The 24,150-nt window shown below is 41.3% G+C and overlaps 1 protein-coding gene across 1 annotated transcript; it reads left to right on the forward strand.

The window, feature by feature from the left end:
* The first annotated feature begins 1,580 nt into the window (after positions 1-1,580).
* Positions 1,581-22,705, forward strand: SAMM50 (SAMM50 sorting and assembly machinery component). The gene is made up of 15 exons (XM_039341360.1): positions 1,581-1,716; positions 2,314-2,424; positions 3,175-3,276; positions 4,097-4,184; positions 6,257-6,363; positions 6,866-6,996; positions 9,219-9,306; positions 10,335-10,463; positions 10,803-10,874; positions 12,509-12,595; positions 14,553-14,623; positions 17,527-17,594; positions 19,711-19,857; positions 20,029-20,170; positions 22,079-22,705. Exons 1-15 carry the CDS (start codon positions 1,696-1,698, stop codon positions 22,122-22,124), a joined length of 1,410 nt encoding a protein of 469 aa, XP_039197294.1. The 5' UTR covers positions 1,581-1,695; the 3' UTR covers positions 22,125-22,705.
* Positions 22,706-24,150: the final 1,445 nt, after the last annotated feature.

A 24,150-nucleotide genomic window follows, 5' to 3' on the forward strand; every position in this document is an offset into this window, starting at 1 on the left:
CGGTTAGAAAATTTTACTATTAACAGAAATACAAAAGTGGGCAGTAGGTATAAAAAGGTTGACTACCCCTGGAATAGATATTGGAATGAATAGAATAGAATAGATATTGGAATTAATAGAATAGAATAGAATAGAACAGAACAAAACAGAACAGAATAGAACAGAACAGAATTCCTTATTGGCCAAGTGTGATTGGACACACAAGGAATTTGTCTCCGGTGCATAAGCTCTCAGTATACATATAAGTAATAGTGATAATCATGATCATATACAACATGAAAATACATTCCTCATAAGTTGTGAAATACAACACTTCATCATAAATCATAAGATGCAACACTTAGTGGTAGTCATAGCTAAATACTAGCTAAGATAGATGATGTCATATCCTTCCCTCTCTGTTGAGAAAGCGCTGTTCACTTTTGATATAGCCCAGAGGTTTCAAACTGTCAGCCCACAGGCTGGATGCATCATGGTGAAACCGCACCCACCCCATTGCTGGCAATGGAAAAAAAGTCATGATATGTCGCAATACATCACACATGACATTGCAAGTGAGACACTCCTGACATAGGTGCTCTCTTTGACCCTTCTTTTAAACCAGTGGTTCTCAACCTGTGGGTCGGGACCCCATTTGGGGTCGAACGACCATTTCACATGGGTCGCCAAACAAGGCTGTCCGCCATTTTCCCCCCCTTTTCTTTGGCCACGCCCCTGGCACCCGGTGATGTATAAGTGGTTAGGGGGTCACCACAACATGGGGAACTGTATTATGGGGTCGCAGCATTAGAAAGGTTGAGAACCACTGTTTTAAACCATGGTTGAAAAACCAGAAAGTCCAGTTGCCTCTTGAAAAATCACCATTGGCACACCTCTTTAACATTGCCAAGTTTGAAAAACACTTTTCTGGTGGATCCTCTATTGAGCAAATGAACTCTCAGCCTTTGATCCCATGATTTTACAGTTCTACAATTACAGATAGTCCTTGATTTACAACAAGTTGTTTAGTCACCGTTCAAAGTTATAACTGCACTGAAAAATGTGACTTATGACCATTTTTCACAGTTACGACCTAGGCAGCATCCCCATGTTCTCATGATCAAAATTCAGATGCTTGGCAACTGGTTCATATTTATGACGATGACAGTGTCCCAAGGTGATGCGATCATCTTTTGCGACCTTCTGACAAGCAAAGTCAACGGGGAAGCCAGATTCACTTAGTGTCAGAGGCGACCAGGAACTTCTGCTCTCACCGCCCAGCCTACCTCTCAGGGTTGTTGTCGTACCGAGAAGCAAATGGAAAACTCGGTATGAACCCCTTTAAGATACGGGAGGAAAGGCGGGGCTACAACCATCAGCCGGAGGGCAGCGAAGGGGTTTTTTTCGGCGTACCTTTGCTGCCCTCTAATGGCCGCTCGGGCCTCTCGCGGCTTAGGCCCCGCTGCCCTAGGAGAGAAAGAGCCGGTCGAAAGAACTGCCGGAAGTGTTGGCACAAGGGTCTTGGCTAAAATGTCTATCTCTAAAGTCTCACACAAGTGCTGAGGAACCGATCTCCTTCCGCCCTTTTTCTTCTTCGGGCCAATCAGGAAGGACCATCGCCTCGAAGCTTCCGGAAGTGGAGAAAGAGGTGTCTCGCGAGGGGCGGCCGCTGCGCATGCGCGGAGGGCGGAGCGGGGAGCGTTCGAGGTCGAGGCCATGGGGACGGTTCACGCGCGGGTAAGAAGCGCTCGCCCGGCTGACCTTGGGGGGGGGAATCGTGGAGGGGGGAACCCTGTGACCCACGGTGGTCCTCTGGTTGTAAATGGAAGACTACCTGTATTGGTTCATGAGTTATTCACTGTGGATTCTGGTGAGCCCAATAATAAACCCTTGACCTAATGTGCAAATTATTCTCCATCTATGCTGGCTGACGTATTCTGGAAGTTGAAGTCCACACATCTTAAAATTGTCACAATTGAAAATGTCTTAACTTAAGACTCAATAAGTGCTGAAAACTACAGGTGAGTGTCGCAGTGAAGGAATTAAGGAGATGACAGCTATGGAAACAAACTCTGGTGCCCCAAGCACTGACTTGTTGTCCTTCATGGTTAACCCAGGGCTTGTCTGTAGACGCCCCAACTGCTTAATATTTGTAATGAAATAGTGATGCACACCTGTGTTGCATGAATGCATTACCCCTTGTACTTAGGTTTGCAGTGTAAAGGATGGCAATGCTACCTAGTTAATATATACACTTGTTTTTGGAAAAAGAAACAGATCAGTAATCCAGCAGTTTATTTGATTGATTATAAGCTATTGAATCTGCATTTTCAGAGTTTGGAGCCTCTTCCCACGAGTAGTCCTGATTTTGGTGCTATAGGTGAAGAAGCAGAACTTGTGGAGGTTGAACCAGAAACTAAGCAAGAAATTCTTGAAAATAAAGATGTAAGTATTAGGGTTACCTGCCTTCCCCTTGATTATGTAGACCAAGGATCCCCAACAGGTAGCAGTCTGTCCTGTTAGAAACCTGGTGAGCAGCAGGTAATTGCATGAAGTTTCATCTGTATTTGCAGCCGCTCCTCAGCATGAGCATCATTGCCTCAGCTCCACCTCAGAGGAGCACAAACCCTACTGCATACAGCGCAGGAGAGGGATCTAGGTTGTGAACTGCTCTTCCCCTCACCCAGTCTGTGGAAAAATGGTTTTCCATCAAAAGGTGGGGGACCACTGATAGAGTACTGTAAGGTATGCAATAAAAATGATTGCTGTTACAAATGATGCATCTTTAAAACAACAGTGCTTTGTAGATTTAGAAATGACACCTTGCATAAATTCAGGTGGGGTAATGTAGTTAAGTATTATTATTTTTTAAAATCTTAAAATACTTCTTTGGGGAAACATACAAGAAAAAGATGAAGTATTTAATGTTTTTATAAGGGAGGCATTTGTTTGATTTAACTTAACAAATAAAATCCTGGGCTTCAGTTTTGAAGGAACAATTAAAAATATTGGTCTTCTCACCAAAATTGCTTAGTCTAGAATACTCCCAACTTTTAGGTGGGAGAGGATCTGCTTAATATTGAATGTATCTCTTCACAAAATCTGTGTCAAAATCTTCATGCTGATGGAATCTTTACTAATGCAGTAATTTCTAATATCTGCCCATTATTTAATACTTGTTACTTTGCTTTTTAGGTTATCGTTCAACATGTCCACTTTGATGGACTTGGAAGAACTAAAGATGATATTATCATGTATGAAATTGGTGAAGTTTTCAAAGCTAAAAATCTGATTGATGTGAGTACTAAACTTCCCTAACACACTTTCCAAAAATCTCAACAACTACATTGCAGTAACATCTTTATTTAATTCCATAGAAATTTAGAAATGGGATCAACTTGTGTGTCAGAATCTTGCAAAACTTTACTTAAATGTTTTTGATATTTTGGAAGCAGGTTCTGAGCTATATCAATTTGGGATTGTGGAAAGATACTGATTTTTTTTTTCTGATGGACACAGATTTACGAATTTCAGGGATTACTTGTAACATAGTGGTATATAGAGCACTTCAGTATGAATTATCTCAAACTCAGCCTCTGGTTTGAGTATGAAATGAGCTGCCACAGGCATTTTAAGCTTCAGTGTTGCATACTTTCATTAAATTACATGAAACATTCAAGAGTTAATGGCAGTTTCTTTGTGTAGCTTTTCCGTGTTGCCGTGATCTTTTCCTACCCTTCAAAGGCAGTAGAAATTCTGCATCTGATCTTGAAATCTGGATCAGTAAATTACTGTATATAATATGTACCTGTGCACATATCTGAGAAAAGGAACTGATTTTCAAGACAGTAAAATATCTTTGGGGAGTTGGTTATTTTTTTTTAATGGAAGGATAAATACATAATATGTAGTCCAAAGAAATTAAAACCAGATTTTGTAGTTTCTGTACAGTAGTTAGGAAATCCAATTTCTTTTATGAAAATGCAGAGCTCACTGAGTTAGCTGTATTAATTGGCACCAAATTAATGGATGTCAGTTTAACACTTTGGTATTGGAGATACTTGTACTACTTTGATTAAGTTTTGATATGTGAAGCTAAACCTTTTATATTTTGAAGGTGATGAGGAAATCGCATGAAGCTCGTGAAAAGCTCCTTCGGCTAGGAATATTCAGACAAGTTGATGTACTAATTGATACATGTCAAGGTAATAATAACAGAATAATAGAGTTGGAAGGGACCTTGGAGGTCTTCTAGTCCAGCCCCCTGCTCAAGCAGGAGACCCTATAGCATTCCAGACAAGTGGCTGTTCAGACTTTACTTAAAAGCCTCCAGTGATGGAGCACTCAGAACCTCTGAAGGCAAGCCGTTCCAGTGGTTAATTGTTCTCACTGTTAGGAAGTTTCTCCTTAGTTCTAGGTTGCTTCTCTCCTTGATTAGTTTCCACCCATTGTTCACTGCTCTTTGTGCAGTCTACTTTTGAGCAACTCTTCCCAGAATCACATAGTGCAGAACAACTGATAGAAAACTAGGCACTGCTATTTCACTCTAGAGCAGTGTTTCCCAAACTTGACAATTTTAAGGCATGAGGACTTCAACTCCCAGAATTCCACAGCCAGCAACGCTGGCTGTGGAATTCTGGGAGTTGAAGTCCACATGCCTTAAAATTGTCAAGTTTGGGAAACACTGCTCTAGAGATTTTAGGTATCAGAGTACAAGCCATGTCAGCTAGGCTCTTCAGGAACCCGTTCGAACTCCCACTTGATGTAGTGTCTCCCAATTGATGTCAGGGTAGTTAAAGTGCTGTTTCCCCCTATTCTATCTGTTTATAGCTAAATCTTTTAACTTGCCAATCTTGGACCAAATTTATAAATAAAAATCAAGTGAAATAAAAAGGAAGAGTGCAACTTATACGTAGTAATAAGGCCCAGCTAATTCCACGGCCCAAGTCAAGGGATGAGTCTGCTCTTCCACCAGCTCTTCTTCCCATTGTGGAGAGGGAGGCTTGGGGATATCGGCAAATCTTCAAATCCTTTGCTGAGGATTGAAGCAGTTGCAGACTTCGTCCTGCATTTGCAGGAGTGAGCGTGCTGAAGAAGAGCGATAGGAAAGCGTGGAAGGGCCAGTCTCAGGCTTATCTTTCTTCCATAGGCTAGAGCAGTGATGGCGAACCTTTTAGAGACTGAGTGCCCAAAAACTGGCCCCGCCCCTATCCCTGCTCCACCCCCTGCCCCGCCCCCGTTCCGCCCCCATCCCCTGCCCCGCCTGCCCGCAGGGCCACTCACTGCCTCCAGGGCTCACCACAGATCGCCCAGGCAGCCCAGCAGCACTATGGCAGTCACACCCTCTTCCCCCACCCTGCAGCATCAACTGTGCACGATGGGGTGTGAGGGCAGAGTCTTGTCTACGCTGCCTGGCTGCCATGTCCTTGCCTGCGCTACTCAGCGTGGGCCACACTCAGGGGCGACTCTCCTTCAGGGGGGCTGCTGGAGAGGAGGGGGTCACGGGTGGAGGCGAGGATGGGCAACGGCACATGTGCCCACAGAGAGGGCTCTGAGTGCCGCTTCTGGCACCTGTGCCATAGGTTCACCATCACTGGGCTAGAGCTTGGATATTGCTTGCATGCCTGTTTTACCCAGTCCAATAGTCTTTCTAACGACTGTTGCACATTTAGGTGTTTCTTACTTGTTTTGAGGTCTGGTTTGTCCAAATGAGTTTTAAATTGTTATATTAAAAACATCCACTAAAAAGATCAGCGGTAGGACTCTTTGAAATTTCCATAGTATTTCTTAAGGAGGCAAAACCCAGTAACAGATGGAGACCTTTAAGTAGAGATCAGTATTTTAATCAACTATGTTAGAGCTTGAGCCTGGTGGATACTTGGAATCAGACTGCATATATTAGAGTGGGAAATTGGGTGGCCCCTGGGGCTGTCTGCCCTCACTCCCATCAGTACACGACTAGAGTTGGGGATGCAAAGGGTCAGGTGTCTGGAAATTCTTAACTTTCCCAATTGAAGCCTAAAAGAGAATGACGGTAATTTTCAGCCTGGGCCTCTTTGGTGCCAGTCTGGCCCTGTAACCATTACCCCAGCCTGCCCACCAAGCCTGTGGTATCACCGAGACAAGCAAATCACAACTAGTTTGCCCAGTTTTGACATGAAAAATTCTGTGTTAACTAAATCTGAATCTATCTCGCTGTTCAAATGGTGCATATCATTCTGGCAAGGGGGTCAGCACTGTTGTCTTTGCTAATAAATGCACATGTGTGTGGGTTTAGGTAATGACGCTCTTCCAAATGGATTAGATGTAACCTTTGAAGTAACAGAACTGAGAAGATTAACTGGAAGTTACAACACCATGGTTGGCAATAACGAAGGAAGCATGGTAGGTCTTGCATCATTGGCTGCTGCTGAGCGTCTGCTCTGAAATATGATAGCTAGGCCATTTGAATATAAACACAATTTGGCTTCATTTTGAGAAAGTAGTTTTCCAAGTGTACATTCTCCCATTTTTCCTGCTTATTCTATAATTACTTGGAAATACAAGTTCAAAGCTTTTAGATTAGTCCACCTTAAGCTAATGTAAGAAACAGAGTTGAGCACCACCCCCTACAGTTGGACATGACTGGGCTGGAGAAGTCTTTACCTTTACCATCTACCTCAGAGTAAGAGAACAAGAAGTAGTTTCTTTATTGTCTGGAGGAAGGTAGTTAATGTTTTGGTTGATAATAACAAAATACTGAACGATTAATGTTAAGAACTGAAGAATTGGGTTTTCAAGATTGCAGGAGAATGGAAGTTTTAAAAAGCTGACAGAGAAGCTAATGGTAGAGAGTGTGTGTATGTATGAGCCACAGTCTAGTTTAGCATCTTATCATGTTTTACAGGTCCTTGGACTTAAACTGCCTAATATTTTGGGGCGTGCTGAGAAGGTGACATTCCAGTTTTCCTATGGCACCAAAGAAACTTCGTACGGTCTCTCTCTCTTCAAGCCGCAGCCTGGTCACTTTGAAAGAAAGTAAGAGTTTTAAAGTACGTGAATGCTATGGGCATATATTTTAGAGTCTCTAAAGTTCCCATTAGGCTAGTGGTTCTCAACCTGTGGGTCGGGACCCCATTTGGGGTCGAACAACCATTTCACGGGGGTCGCCAAACAACGCAGTCCGCCATTTTTTTCCCCCTTTTCCTTAGCTGTGCTACTCCCTTTTATTTTATTGGCTTTTGAAAGCCAATAGAATAGACTCTCTTGAATAGAGTCTAATTCTATTGGCTTTCAAAAGCCAATAGGAATTGTCCAGGCTGTCTCTGCCCTGCTGAGCCCACCATAAGTCCCATTCTGCAAATGGTGCTGTACCAGTTGAGTAGTCCTCGACTTACGACCAGTTGGGGGGTCACGGCATTAAAAAGGTTGAGAACCACTGCATTAGACTAAGAGGGCTTATTTCCAAGGGCTGCTCTTTAGGTTTTTGTAAGGTTCGAAAGATTTTTCTTCAGAGTAAAGATAATTTTTTTTCCCCGGATTGTACCAATTCTGAGCCTGTTTTTTCCTTTTGTGTAAATAAAAGGTCAGCTGATTTCAGCTTTCCTGATTATTTGCTAGTGGGCAGGATGTCACACCATGCTTTGCATTTTCATTATTTATAACAGTGGCCCCCAACCTTTTGAGTGCCAGGGACCAGTTCCATTGAGGGCAGTTTTTCTGCAGATGGGGGTGGTGGTTTTGTGGATCCCGCACATGCGCAGATGGGGTTTTGCTCGCTTGCACAGCCTGATTCCTGGTACCAGCCCACAGCCCAGGGTTTGGGGACCTCTGATTTATAAGAAAGGGAAAGAGGATGTAGGTGGCCGTTGTTAGATACTAAACTATTGCACAAACTTCATTCTGCTAGGAGAGGAAGAAACCAGAGATAAACTTCAGTGTTCTTAAATAGATTTAATGTGTTAGCAGAAATCTTGAGCAAGTATTTAATTTTTTTTTAATTTATACCCAAAGATACCTTAGAAAGAAATCGTGCTGTTTTTGAACCAATAAACCTGTTTCTGCTTTTGTTTTCAAGGGAGGTTTGGCATGGAAATAATGGACAAGAATTGAAGTACTATTAAGTCTTTATAAAAATTGTTATCTGCCATTCTTTTCTTGAAGAGAACTGTGGCCGTCAGGTGATTGGGGAGAGGAAGGCAGCAATTCCTAAAAAATTGACATCTCACATTTTCCTGCCATTTGCTTCTTTGCACATTGGCACCAGACACTGAGAAAACTATTTGATTGCTGTTAATTCTCCAGTATAGGCGGGTAGAAAATGGTGGTGCCTAATTATAGTATAGACCCTGTGCATACGTGCCCGTCTGTCTGAAAAATCAAGTTCAGAATTCTTTCTTAAACATTTAGCTTTGGCCAAAGGGAATGTTTCGTCCAACAATTACATACCCACTTTATGGATAATTTCCTATATTCCAAGTTCCTCTGTCGAGATTATATTGTAATTTAATTTTGAATTAAGTTGTGCTCCTGGTGTTCATTTTCTGACATGAGTGAACTTTTAAAAGAACAAATGGATGTAGGATTATATAGCTGCTCTTTCTTGTTATTCATTAAGACCAATATTATACCATTATGATAAGAAATTCTGGCAAGATAATCTGAGTCTGCATTCTGCATTATATGAATAGTTCTTATTTTCTTTAAGTCTGGATCTTATCTAATCACTATCATAGATTTGAGCAATAAACAGATTATAGACAGGGAAGAGTCTGTTGTGAGGGTGAAGGCTGTTATATTACTGGATGCCATTCCTGGTGCCTTCCAGATACTTTGGATTTCCTCTCTCAAGCTGTGTTATTTAGATCCTGTCTTATAAATTTCCTGTTTCTTCCATGATGGAAAAATATTTCTTTGGCTAATACAAGCTTGGTTTTTATTACACTGGCACAGTCTTCAAATAGTTGTACCACAAACTAAATGAATGCAAATATCTGAGTTGTTAATATTTCATGAGATACCTAAGATTATTAAGCATTAAATTGTGGGCTACTGTTTTTAATCTATAAGGTTTTTCTTTTAACCCTAACCTTAAAAGCACAAAAAAAATACAACTCTCACTGCAATGGTATGTTTTGTTCTTTAGGGTCAAATCCTTCATAGAGACAAACGGAGTAGAAGTGTTCTTTCTTTCTCAAGTCTATGTTGGAATTTTATTGCAAGGTTTTTTTTATTACATTTGGTGTCTTGTTTGTTTCTAGCATTTCTTTCAATGTGTACAAAGTAACTGGACAATTTCCTTGGAGTTCCCTTCGTGAAACTGACAGAGGGATATCAACCGAAGTCAATGTAGGTAAAATGGAGCCACATTGTCCACTGGTTAGTGAACGATGGTGAATAACTGGGATGGCGCACAGTGCTTTTGACTGGATTTCAGAAAAGTGGTTTAGAGTTAGCAGAACAAACACCTGCAACTGTTTGAGCCTCTGGGTTTTCCAGTCAAATAGTGTAAAAGCCCATTAGGTGTGCCTGCTTATTTTGTGATCCTGGAGAAATAAAAACCATTAGGCAAAGCATACAGTATCTTTTTAGGAGTTGGATTTTGCTTTCATAAGCCAATATCTGGCCAAAGTGATGAGATTGTTGATGGGTTGCTCCTGTCAGATATAAAACACGCCATCGTCTGTGTGGTAACCAAATATTCTGTTGCCTGGGGAATTCTGGGAGTTGAAGTCCAGAAAAAAGTGGCAAAGGTTGAAAAACACTGATAAAGAGGTGGTTCTCGACTTAACGACCACATTGAGTCCAAAAATTCTGTTGCTAGGTGAGACATTTGTTAAGTGAGTTTTGCCCCATTTTATCACCTCTCTTGCCAGATTTGTTAAGTGAATCACTGCAGTTGTTAAGTTAGTCACACAGTTGTTAAGTGAATCTGGTTTTCTGTTGACTTTGTTTGTCAGAAGATGGCAAGGCGATCATATGATTCTGGGACACTGCAACCATCATAAATATGAGCCAGTTGCTGAGCGTCCAAATCTTGGTCACGTGACCCTGGGGATGCTGCAATGGTTGTAAGTGTGAAAAACGGTCATAGGTCACTTTTTTCAGTGCCTTTCAACAGTCACTAACTGAACGGCTCTAAGCCGAGCCTTACCTGTACTGTAGATTATGCAAACATGAACAGAAAATGTTTTACTGCTGTATACGTTTATATAATTTTGCTGATTGTTGATAATAAAGACATTCACTTCGTATAGGTGAATTCATGCTTTATGATATGAATTCAGTCTTCTTAACGTTAGTTCCACAAGCAAACAAATGGAAGATGGAGAAAATGTGTATTTTCCTCACCCAAAGTTTGAACTTATTTCTTTCAGTTTCCTATCTGGAAGACCAACCACACACTAAAATGGGAAACTGTCTGGAGAGAACTCGGCTGCCTTTCAAGAACGGCCTCATTTTCTGTTCGAGAAGAAAGTGGACACTCACTCAAGTCTTCCGTATCTGTAAGGCTTTTTAAAGTTTGAGTGTGAAATTTAAAGTAACGCAGTTTGCCAAATGGCGGCTATTTAATATGGTAGATGAGGCAAAATTTTTAGTGCTGAAAAAAAGGTTAATAAGATGAACGTTGCCCATTCTTGTCGAAAGAAACTTTCAGATCTACTCTTTCTGCAGAATTACGGAGACGTTTAGTTTAAAATTGCCAGAGGATCCATTTTTTTTCCTTTTGAAGGTCTCTAACAATAAAATAAAGAATAATACATTCCAAGTAACCTTTTCCCAACTTACAATGTTAGCATTTAATTCTGTCTCATAAAGCATCACATTTTGTTTCTTGTTTGTAGCATGCCATGGTAATTGATTCTCGAAACACTTCAATCTTGCCTAAACGAGGAGCTTTGCTGAAGATAAATCAGGTACGAATACCTCATTAACTGTAAGTTTCATTGTAATATGGAGAAAAATAATGCTTTTGGATGGGAACAGGGAAAATCCAAATAGAATGGGAAAATTGCATCTGGCAGGGGTTGGGTTTTTTTTTTGTTTGTTTGTTTGTTTCATCAAGTCAGTGTTGACTCCTGGCAACTGCTGGGTAAATCCTTGCCAATATTCTTGGCAAGGTCTCAGAAGTAGTTTGCCGTTGCCTCTTCCTAGAGCTGAAATAAAGGGATTGACCCAAGGTCATCCCAAATTGGCTTGTGCCTCAGGTGGGACTAGAACTCATGATCTCCCAGTTTCTAGCCTGATGCTTTACCACTACATAGCTCTGGCAGTAGCCTGTGAAAAAAGGGAACGGTGAATCCTTGTCAATCACAAATTAAACCTGAGCCAGCACCGTGATGCAGTTGCTGAAAAGGCCAAAGCTGTCTTGCGGTGCATTAAAAGAAGCAAGGCTTTAGATTGTGGGAAATAATTTTTTTCTGTGTCCTGTACAAATAAAAGAGACTATGTGTAAGGGTTGACGTGAGGGGTCCTTGCTGTTCTCTGAGCTTGCTTGTTTTCTTGCAGACGTTCATTACCCAAACTAAGAAACATCAGTGCAAGTAAGGAGTGTGGTTTGCTGTCAGTTTATATTCTGGTGGCTTGCCCTGTTGGTGGATTCGATCTCCCCACCAACACTGGCAGAACAAGCTAGACTAGAATATAATCTAACAGCAAACCGCACTCCTTACTTGCGCTGATGATGTTACCTAGTTTGGGTAATGAAACGTCAGCAAGAAAACAAGCAAGCTCAGAGAGCACCAAGAACCTCCTCTGTATCCAGTGTCCAGGTTTGGGCATCACAGTCTAAAATGGACATTGACAGACTGGCATTCAGAGAAGGGCCTAGAAACACAAGCCTTCCAGGAATAGTTAAAGGATCTAGATACGTTTAGCCTTCAAAACAGATGCTCAAATGGAAATGTATTAAGCCTTCAGTTAACTTGAAGAGTTGTCACGTTGGGGAAGACAGGGAAGGACCACAGCCCATAAGTTAGAACTCCAACAAAAGGAAGCTGAGGCTGGACATCAGGAGGAACTTCCTGACAGTATGACAGTCTGCTGTTGGAATAGGCTCCATGTGATGTGGCGAGTTCTACTTACTGGCAATCTTCCAAGAGACTGGGTGGTTGCTAGAAATGCTACACTGAAAGGGGATTGGACTAGGACAGTGATGGCGAACCTTTTAGAGACTGAGTGCCCAAACTGCTACCCAAAACCCACTTATGCTTTGTCGAGTGCCGGGTGGATGTGGCCAATTGGCTGGGCATGGCCCATTGGGTGGGACTAAAAAGTTCAATCAATTCCAACTTTGCAAGATCTTTTTTTCCCCGTGAGAAGTTGAAATTGACAGATAGAACCTTTTTTTTTTTTTGCACACGGCGGCAGAGGCCTAAAGCGAAATTTTTATAAAACCCAGTGAAGGCCTACGACTGGGGCGACGGCGCGCGTGCCCACAGAGAGGGCTCTGAGCACTAAATTTATTAGTTTAAAATCAGTAGATGATGAGGGACCCAGTTTATTGTCTCTGAATTCCCCCTTCCCAATCTCCCCCCCCCTTTTTTTCCAGGAGCTTGCTGGATATACTGGTGGTGATGTGAGCTTTCTGAAGGAGGATTTTGAACTTCAGTTAAACAAGCGCCTCATATGGGATTCAGTAAGTCCTCCACTTCGGTCTTTCATTCATTGTTCGTGGCAGGAAATGATTTTTCCTTCCTCGTTCATTTGGAATGTCCTTGTCAGACCTGCTGCCACTTAAACTTTTAAATAGAAACGATCCTTGGCTCCATTTGTTGGGAAATAATAATAATATGCAGTAATGCATATAGCCAGAGCTGACCATCGTGTGCCAAAATCCCTTAGTTTAACTTTTTTCTCCCTTAGTTACCTCCCATTGTCCACCCCGTGTGACCAGTCAGATTCAGCCAGGATGTTTTCATAAAGGTCAGTTCAAGTGCAGGATGGTGTGCAGCTGGTGTGCTGGGCGACCTTGAAGCAGCCTCTGGAACAAATACAGCACTTACTTTCGGTTCCCCCCTTGCTTTCCCCCCCTCATCTTAGTTCATGGCACTGAATAATAGGGAATAGTCTTATCACTGAATAGGAGGAAAGCACAAGCAAACATGGAGGTGGCAGCTGAGGGTCATAGCATAGCATGTTTAGAATTTTTATTTTTAATTGCATAACTTACAGCACTGAATGAATAGGTCAATGTAAAATCAGGTCCTTGCTTATACCAGCATTTCTCAGCTTTAAGATGGGTGGACTTCAATTCCTAAAATTCCCCAGCCCGCAAGCGAGTTGATTCTGGGAGTTGAAGTCCATTCATCGTAAAGCTGCTATAGCAGTGTTTCTTAACCTTGACAATTTTAAGGCATGTGGACTTCAACTCCCAGAATTCCACAGCCAGCATTGCTGGCTGTGGAATTCTGGGAGTTGAAGTCCACATGCCTTAAAATTGTCAAGGTTGAGAAACACTGTGCTAAAGTTAAGAAACTGGCTTATGCTGATGAGCTCTTTCAAAGAGAGGAGCTGCAGAGACGTTATTGCTTTGGGTATGTCATGAGGAGAGGTTTCACTCATAGGTTCTTGGATACAGCCGCTGCCTGTCACAGAACAAACTCTTCCGAACGTAAAGATGCTAAGAAAAAGACTCAGGCATGTCTTGAGCAGAGATTTCAAGCTGCTGCAGACCTGCTTGTCACAGCTTGAGACAGCTTGAGAGTCTCTGTGTTTATTGGTTTTTATATACTTTTTACATACATAGGCGTTACCGTCAAATGCTGACATTTTACATTCATAAGTTTAACCATGAGATGCTGACATAAAGTTTCTTCATTGGAAAAATTCCTTCATATAAGCAACTATTTTCTAGTAACATATTACCTGTTCAAAGACCAGGTAAAAACAAATACAGATAGATCAGAAGGAGAAAGAACTAACAAAGGCAGGAAGAGATAGGAAGGAACTTGAGCATATTATTTATTTAGGTAGGTGAGATATTAAGTCAAAAGGGGATGACCTGGCTGCTTCCTTGGGACAAAAGGTATCAAAAGGTTATGAGGTTTGTGGGGGGAAAGCATGGCAACTGCACGTGCAGTTTCCCCCACATCCGAAACCTAAAGCAGTTTCAGAAGTATTTGGTAATATCGTAATGGAAGTTTGGAGACAACTAAAACGTTTGCATGAGATAAAGCTGAAGTTATTTTCATGAGATTAAAAAACTGTTTGAAACCAATTCAAAGTGGTTGTATACAGGATGGTCAAGGAAATAATGTATGCGTCTGTTTTGACTGGCTTTTGAAAGTGGTCTCCAACTTTTTATCCTGCTTCCATCTCCCTAGGACCAGGGGTAGGCAACCTTGGCTCTTTTATGACTCGTGGCTCAGGAATTCTGGGAGTTGAAGTCCACGAGTCATAAAAGAGCCAAGGTTGCCTACCTTGCCCTAGGGAGATCTGTCAGAGCTTTTGGAGGGCACGGGTGCAGATGCTTTTCTGCAGTGGAAATGTTTATTAAGAAAAAAAAAGTCAGTTTGACTAACTGTTTTATTTTTTGCGTATTCTGAATTGTAAACAATAGCTTTTATGTAAAAGAATTCTGTTTTTTTCTGAAGGTTTTCTCAGCTTCTCTTTGGGGTGGAATGTTGCTTCCCATCGGAGACAAACCATCTAGTATTGCAGACAGGTAGGTAGAGCTGATTGGTGTGCTTTGGGTTGGATTTTTTTCTCCCTTACAGGTAGCGCATTTTTGTAAAATTCCCTTGACATATTTCATATACCCTCCCTGTTGAGATCCACAGAACCTATTCCTCCATTTGGTGCAATGTAGGAGTTTGCCGTTGAGCAGCGTTACCTAAACCAGTATTCTTCAGCCTCAGCAGCTTTCAGATGAATGGGCTTCAACTCCCAGAATTCAATTCAAAAGTTGCCGAGGCTGAAACCATGGATGATGTCCAGTCATAAAATCAGGTCCAGCCACTTACAACTGTTATGATTTATGATGAAAATTCCAGGCTGCGTTATGATTGCATGTTGAGGACTACTTATAATGGATTAAAAATTGTTTATCATGAGCATCATGGCATCCGGCCTTCTCAATTCCTGGCAAATAGATGGGGAAGAAATGGAGGTAGTGACAGATTTTATCTTCCTGGGCTCCAAGATCACCACAGATGGACTGCAGCCAAGAAATTAAAAGATGCTTGCTCCTGGGGAGGAAAGCTATGGAAAATCTAGACAGCATACTAAAAAGCAGAGACGTCACCCTGCCAACAAAAGTATGTATAGTCAATGCTATGGTTTTCCCAGTTGCAATGTATGGTTGTGAAAGTTGTACCAAAAGAAAGGCTGAGTGCCAAAGAATTGAGGCCTTTGAACTATGGTGTTGGAGAAGACTCCTGCGAGTCCCCTGGACTGCAAGGCGATCAAACTGGTCAGTCTAGAGAAGATCAACCCCGACTGCTCTTTAGAAGGCCAGATCCTGAAGTTGAAACTCAAATACTTTAGCCACCTAATGAGAAGGAAGGACTCACTGGAGAAGAGCCTAATGCTGGGAAAGATTGAGGGCAATAGAAGAATGGGACGACAGAGAATGAGGTGGCTCGATGGAGTCCCTGAAGCAGTAGGCATGAGCTTAAATGGACTCTAGAAGATGGTAGAGGACAGGAAGGCCTGGAGGAACGTTGTCCATGGTGTCGCGATGAGTCGGACACGATTTTGCAACTAACAACAAATAGCTAGCAGTCTTAATGGACTAGTATCGACTGTGCAGAAGAATATGAAGCTTCTGTTACATTTTTGCCAGTCAACAGTTTAAAAACAGCTTGTCTTAATAAAATAAGTAGATGGACTTGTTCCAAGAATCCATTTAATCAATCAGAAATAATCCAATTATAAAACTTGTTGCTATTTGTAAAATAAAACTGAGATGCAAGATGCAGATGTGAAATACATTTGCTTTATTTTAGCAGAGGAATGTTTCACTGAATTAACGATGAAACTCTGAATAATGTCCTGTGCAGGCCTTAGATAATTTTATATTTGGTGATTGATTGATCCATCTTTCTTAGTACTGATAGCGTTATTGTATTATTATGGTTCATCACGTAGTCAGCCAGATGTTCAGACTCAGTTTGACATTTTTGTCTACCTGTCGAGTCCTTTCCAAGGACCTGGGATAAGCAGATGGATATTTGTGGTGTTAAAGGTATTGCTGCAGGATGTAAGCTGTTCTAAGTAAAGCTGCCTTTTGCAACTGCCTGATGATGATTTGCCAATGCCAGTGGTATTCAAATGGTGCTTCAGTGGTTTTGGGATTGCATCCAAGGTGCCTAGTACTATTGGTAATATCTTTGCTTTCTTTTGCCATAGTCATTCTATTTCTGTTTGCAGGGAGGGGTTTTTCCGTTAGACTAGAATATAGAATATAGAATAGGACAGTGGTTCTCAACCTTTTTAATGCTTCAACCCCCAACCGGTCGTAAGTCAAGGACTACTCAACCGGTCGTAAGTCGAGGACTACTCAACTGGTGCAGCACCGTGTGCAGAATGGGACTTTTGGCGGGCTCAGCAGGGCAGAGACAGCCTGGACAATTCCTATTGGCTTTTGAAAGCCAATAGAATTAGACTCTATTGAAGAGAGTCTATTCTATTGGCTTTCAAAAGCCAATAGAATAAAAGGGAGTAGCATAGCTAAGGAAAAGGGGAAAAAAATGGCGGACTGCATTGTTTGGCGATCCCTGTGAAACGGTCGTTCGACCCCAAATGGGGTCCCGACCCACAGGTTGAGAACCACTGGAATAGGACCTTGGAGGTCTTCTAGTCCAGCCCCCTGCTCAAGCAGAAGAACCTATACCATCTCAGACAAGTGATGGTCTAGCCTCTTCTTAAAAATATCCAGTGATGGAGTGCCCACAATTTCTGGAGGCAAGCTGTTCCACTGGTTAATTGTCCTCACTGTCAGGAAGTTTCTCCTTAATTAATTAATTAATCTCCAGTTTTTTCTCTTGTATTTTGCTGTGTCAGGTATTCCCACATCCACTATCCAGACTTTTTTGATCTTTCTTATTGACAGTTGTGTAGCAGATGCCTATCTGTTTGAATTGTAAAGTCCCAGAGAGCGTTAGCTTTTTCGTTTTCTATTCTTCTATTTTACTTGCTCCATTTTCCCACCAGTTCTTGCTTACAGGCAAATGGTATTTCTTGCAGATCGACTAATGCACTCAAATCACAGGCATATGGCCAGAAAGAGTAAAATAATGCACTATTGTTGCTACTTTGTCATGCGATTGTTTGTTTGTAAAATATAACTATTTGATTAATAGTAATATTAATATACTAATTCAGTTTCAGTTGTTAATCAGAAAAATTCCCTCTCTTTAAGGTAGGGCCCTAGGTTTATTGCAGTACTTGCACTACCCAAGCTGCAAAAGTACAATGGGGGGAAAATGTCAAAATCATTCATAGCCAAGAATATATACAGCAGATTACACTGTAAAAGGTTCAAGTTACAATTATTCGCTTAGCCGTTTATAATTCAGACAGTTGTTTCCCTTCCTTGATTTTTTTTCCCCTCCACTTTTCCTGTAGATTTTATCTTGGTGGCCCGACAAGTGTACGTGGATTCAGTATGTACAGTATTGGACCTCAAAGCGAAGGTATGCATTTCTTTAAGCAATTCCTTTGCAGTTGTGTTAGAGACCAAACAATTCTTGCTGAAAGGTTGCTTAACATTTGAGCAGTTTTACTTGTAAGCTATAAACTTCCATCCTGGCTTGTTGAGAAAAAGCAAGGAAGTGTTGTGATTCCGTGCCAGCCTGTGGTCCCAACAGCTGAGTCTGAGGAATCTGAGGAGGAAGTGGAAGAGGCATTTGAAGGGCCATCAGGGTCAGAGGGAGGTTCTGATGAATTATAGGACTCACGGTTTGATGCAGAGCCTGGGCCCTCCAGTCGTGGTCCTGATAAAGCTCAGCTGTGTGAGGAGAATGAGTCAGATTCGGAGGACTCACATCTGATGGACATGCTAATTGATGCTGGCACACGCCGGCAATTAGCAAGAGTAAATCAGCAGCAGTCAATGCGACAACTCCAGGGAAAAAGGAGAAGGCACTGAGAGGCAACGCCTTGGGACTGCTGTATAAAAAGAGGAGGTGTGGGCGGTGCTGGTTGCTGAAGGCAACAGTTTGCAAAGTACTTCATGGGATTCTGTTCTGTTCGTCTTGCCTGTGACTACTCTTCCGTTTGCATCGTGTTTCATGTGGACTATTTCCTTCATTTGGATTGAGTTTGGCTGCTTTTGTTTCTGGATTATTTGGCAGGTTTGTCACCCATATTAAAAGGGGTTTGTTTTGTTTTAAGTCTCCAGCCTAGTTTTATCAATAGGGGTTTGGTTCTTGTGCCTTTAACAAGGACGGCTATAGGCTGGGATAGAACAGGAAGCTACGCTCTGGAGTCTGCCAGGATTTAGATCTAGAAAAAGAGGTTCTAATTCAAAGAAGAGGGAGATTTTCTTTCAGAGGCTGAGTAGTTTTCAGAACTGTGCCATCTTTGGCCTTGAATGAAGTTGTGGCCCCCAAGAGCACAATCACAATTGGAGTTCCTCCTGAGTTCTCAGATTCTGCTGACAGCGCAAGTGGAGACTGTGACGAAGGTGGCTTTTACACAGCTTTGATTGATGTGTCAGTTGTGAAATTGCATGGAATGGAATGCGCTGAACATAGTCACTTGCATCCTAGTTATGTCTAAATCAGAATATTGTAATTTGCTTTAGCTAGAAGTAAAGACTAGGATAGAGAAAGCTCGAACAGCATTCTCCAAAATGAAAAAGGACTTCTGCAGTCACGACATAAACCTAAGACTGAAAATCAGGCTTGTCAGATGCTATATTTTTTTTATCCTGCTCTATGGAGTAGAGAGTTGGTCTCTGACAGAAGGCCACCTGAAGAGATTAGAAGCATTTGAAATGTGGATTTACAGGCGGCTGTTACGTAGAAGCTGGGTTGACAAGATCAGAAATGAGGAGGTGATCAGCCACCTGGGAAAGCCAAGGGAAATCATCAAATCAATTAAAAAACGAAAATTAGAATATTTCGAACATGTGATGCGACACCCAGAAAAATACGGCATACTCCATTTAATCCTCCAGGGAAAGATTGAAGGCAAATGAGGTCCAGGCAGAAGAAGAACATCACGGCTTCAAAATCTAAGGGACTGGTTTGGACAAAACTCAGCAGCATTTTTTCATGCGGCTGCTGATAAAAACAGGATCGCCAACATCCGATAATGGATATGGCACAAGAAGAAGAAGAAGATTTAACTTCTGTCTAAATATATTAAATCTTACTTCATTCTTTGACAAAATGACTAAATTAGTACACCAGTGAAATGCTGTGGACATGGTATACTTCAATTTCAGCAAGGCATTCGACAAAGTAGATCACAACCTACTTCTTGGTAAGCTAGAAAAATGGAACAGACAGCATCACCCCCAGATAGATTTATAACTGGCTAACAAACCGTACTCAATAATACTGCTGTTGCTTTTTCTTTTTACAGATTCCTATCTAGCAGTTTAGTCTTCTCCATTGGGTATAATTGTGTTGCTGCAGTTTGCTAAGATTTATCAGACACTGCCTGAAACAGTTCATTGCATTTCTTGTGAGACAAAATATCTGCAAAGAAACAATCAATTTTTCTTTCAGATGAAGAAGAACCTTTGCTTTGAAAAACATCTCCTCGATTTGTAATTTGACAAATATTTTTCTGCTGTTTTAGGTGATTACCTTGGAGGAGAAGCTTACTGGGCTGGGGGTCTGCATCTCTATACACCGCTTCCTTTTCGGCCAGGTCAAGGTGGTTTTGGAGATCTCTTTCGAATGCACTTTTTTCTTAACGCTGGCAATCTCTGCAACCTTAATTATGGTAAGGGCTGGACTACTGCAATGCGCTGACCCTGGGGCTGGCCTTGGAAGAACGTTCATACGTTTCTAGGGTGCAAAATGCAGCAGTGCGGGGAGTTATGTATGCTCTGCAAGCTGCATTGGCTGTGCCAGTGTCTGGTGCTAGTCTTCCCATCTTCCTTTTACTTCTCAGGTGAAGGGCCAAAGGCTCACCTCCAAAAACTGGCCGAGTGCATCCGGTGGTCTTACGGGGCTGGCATAGTCCTGAGGCTTGGAAACATCGCACGATTAGAACTCAACTACTGTATCCCGATGGGAGTACAAAGTGGAGATAGGTACATTGGCATTTTTATGTTCCGTTTCTACAGCTCAGAACATACCCAAAGCCCTTTCATGCTTCAAGATGATAATCTCCATGTCAAGCAGAAAATACCTGGGTGCAGGCGTTTTTGGAATAGTCAAAACATCTGTCTATAACTTCAAAGAACGTGTTTCTAATTCAAAATGTTTTGTATACCCCTACCCTTGGGCTGACAGGAGCTAGATATTTTTGTTTGTTATTTTTGTTTGTTTTGTTATTCTTTTTCATTTGACCTAAAATCAAAATTGGGCCTTGAGGGCAGAAGTGTGTTCTAGCAGAGATAAATGCTCCTTAACTTCCTACGAAAAAGTATAGCTTTGATCCTAACATTGTCATAATCTGTTTAGATTACTACTGTAAGTCCACAGGCTTCTGTGTGAGATATAGAGAATTGGTTCTTTTTCAGCGATTGTAAAGAGCGTTCCGTCATTCTGAAAAGTAAAAGAATGAGCCATTCAGGATCACACTCTGATGTGTTTTGCACATTCCAAACCATTTTCAGGCACACAGAATAAGTTGCCTTTGTGAAACAAAAATAAAGGGACTCCTTTGATAACATTAGATCAGGGCTAGGCAGCCTTGGCTCTTTTATGACTCGTGGACTTCAACTCCCAGAATTCCTGAGCCAGCCATGCTGAGGGGAAAGGGAGAACTTTCCAAGCTGAGCCATGCTGGCTCAGGAATTCTGGGAGTTGAAGTCCACGAGTCATAAAAGAGCCAAGTTTGCCTACCCCTGCATTAGATTGATAAAATGTACTATAGAGACATTTGTCCCCCTGTCTATAGGAAGCATCCACAGCCTTTAGCTTTTAGATTTAAAACATTTATTTTTTATTAATGCTAGATGTTAGAAAAATGAAAATAGCTGTAGGAAATAGACCCTGAATCACAAAATAAACCTGTTGTACGCTCAATGGTATTAAAAATCGACTTCAAGGTTAAATCCTTTAGCAAATATATTTTTGTTCTTATTTTTCCTGGAGTTTTGAACAGTCTTAGAAAAAACATCTTTTTGTTGTTATTGTTACATCACTGGAAATTATAGATTGGCTGATCTACTTAGATCAGTGTTTCTCAACCTTGACAATTTTAAGGCATGTGGACTTCAACTCCCAGAATTCCACAGCCAGCATTGCTGGCTGTGGAATTCTGGGAGTTGAAGTCCACATGCCTTAAAATTGTCAAGGTTGAGAAACACTGACTTAGATCCATCTTGATCCAACCTGAAAACCATCAACTCTGTTTTGTGTTGCAGCAAGCAAACCAAATAAGAGGCTGAAAATGCTGGATTGAATTAGGTCAGCGGTTCTCAACCTGTGGGTCGGGACCCCATTTGGGGGGGGTCGCCAAACAACGCAGTCCGCCATTTTTTCCCCCTTTTCCTTAGCTGTGCTACTCCCTTTTATTCTATTGGCTTTTGAAAGCCAATAGAATAGACTCTCTTGAATAGAGTTTAATTCTATTGGCTTTCAAAAGCCAATAGGAATTGTCCAGGCTGTCTCTGCCCTGCTGAGCCCGCCAAAAGTCCCAGTCTGCAAACGGTGCTGCACCAGTTGAGTAATCCTCGACTTACGACCGGTTGAGTAGTCCTCGACTTACGACCAGTTGGGGGTCGCGGCATTAAAAAGGTTGAGAACCACTGAATTAGGTAGAGATGAGAAATTGCCCTTAATGTTGCCAGTATGATTTGTGATCTCTAGTCTGAATACTCAAGCTTACTGATGGAAGTTTGCAACAATTCTATGTTTATTTAGAAGGGATTGTTTCATGGGGCTATCCCTTGGGTCAGTACAAAAGGAGGTTTTATTTTCCAGTAATTTATTTATTTATTTGAAATATAGGAGTGAAACAAAGTGTTTTGAATTTTTTTTTTCTTTTCCAGAATATGTGATGGAGTTCAATTTGGAGCGGGAATAAGGTTCCTGTAATGTTGGTGGCCTTTTGCAGTGTTGGTCCAAAAGGAGCAGCTGAATTTCAAGTGTGATGGGGTGATATCCCATATATATATATTTTTTGAAATATAATTATGTATGAAGGATTAACTTCCATTAAAAACCCCAAAAATATTTTACGTAGTGTTTTACCTTTGATTTGGTCAAAGATAATGTGACCTTTTCTATGGCCTTCAGACCAAGGCTTTGATCCCATCACCCCAGTCATGGATACTGAAATCTCGGCTTCCAGAGAAAATACGAAGACTGTCTGGCAAATTGTCCCTCAACAGAGTGAAATCAGAGTGAAAGAAAAGAGATCATCCAGCTACTGCTACTTCTTGGTGACTTTTGCTAAGGAGAAGATGCAGCAGCAGGCAGCTTCAAGTGCTTGGTTGGTCTTTCTTTTTGAATAAATGCATGTGAGGAGGAAGAACACACTGTGCACGGATTCAAAAAGCTGTCTTTGAGATCATTTCTTTTTTAAAAAAAATAAACCTACATCAAAAGGTAGCACCTTTTCCATCTAAGACATTTTATTATTAAAAAGGCAGAGAATAAAAAATGTCATTACCAGGCAAAGTTTGTTACATTTCCCCAAAATACTTATTTTTAGCATGATTTCTGTCAGCTCTATGAGATAGACCAGATCAGGGACATGACTCACAGAATGACTAGAACTAAACTTTATTGGGATTGGCTCAGGTAGTAGAATCTAGCAAATCTCTCTGTGTTTTCTCCCCCTCCCCGGAAATGCTGGGGGGGGGGGAAGCAGTCTGAGTAATACTTCCTGGACTTGTTCCGCTATTGTTTTTCTCCTAATGGCTTCTGGACAACTTCTTTCAGGTCGTTTCCAAGCATCTCTTTGGATTTTCTGATCTTTATCAAAAAAAAGGATGCCAGGTCAGATGCCAAATGAGATGAGGTGTAGTTTAGTTCCAGCAAGATGGGTTGTATCTCCTTTATGTTGAATAAAAACATCTAACATTGTGGATTTCAAAACATATGATTATTTTTAAAGGCAGTCTTTCCCCCCCACCCACCCATAAACAGGTGTGGTGCATGAATTGGCTCTTTAGGTTACTTCCAGAATGAATGTGATAGTATATAGTAGTATAGATTAGGTAGATCAGCTCTCGATAATTTTAGAAATCACCATTGATAATAAAATGGAGCTTTTTGATTACCGGAATTGCGTTCTCTCACAAGAGACAACCTCAGTGGTTACCAGTTTCTCATTCTACATAACAGTCTTATTTAAATGACAAATGGCTGGCCTTAGTGTCCGTTTTCTCTAGGAATGTCATCTTTCTATGAATCCTTTTTCTTCTAAATAAGTCTTCTAAGAACAGGAAGGTTTTTTGTTGTTCTGAAATTTTGAAATCCTTTGCAAAGTTCAGGTGACTCCTGAGACAATTTTTTTTCTATTCTGCCTTTGAACAGTTCTTTGTGAAAATGATCATTTTAATGACATTTAGTAAGCTTCAGTACCTTTTTGCTAAAAGAATAAATACGTTTAATATTTGTTTATGTATAATTTCCTTATTACTCTCAGCAGCTTAGAGTTGTATAAGCAAACTAAATAAAAGTAAAGAGTGAAAAAATGCTGGTAAAATGCCCTTCTAAATTGCACTAAAGAAAGACCGGGGTGGGGGTGGGGAGGAATTCCTATCTGCTGCTCCTGTCCAGCAGCTTCTTTTAAATTTGTTGGTCTGGTCCTGAACCAGTTTGTTTTGCTCATTTTTTATTCTGCACATGAGCAGGAGAATCATGATCTACAGTCCTTTGCAACTAAAAGTAAAAGCTGATCCAGTCATGAAGAGCATGGATGAACAGGTGAAAAGGAAAACACGCTCTTTCTGAGTTTGATGATGATTTTACGTATCAGGACACAGTAAAAACCATCTGGTCCTTAGCAGTTCTTAAAAAGTAGGTAAATACAACTTCAGATGAACTACAACATATGACATATTACACCATGTCGTTGCTTCTTTTACAAAAAGAAAACCAAAATGGAGAAGCC

Source organism: Crotalus tigris, unplaced genomic scaffold (assembly GCF_016545835.1).
Source record: "Crotalus tigris isolate CLP2741 ecotype Arizona unplaced genomic scaffold, ASM1654583v1 scf7180000017764.6130737, whole genome shotgun sequence".
Lineage (NCBI taxonomy): Eukaryota > Metazoa > Chordata > Lepidosauria > Squamata > Viperidae > Crotalus > Crotalus tigris.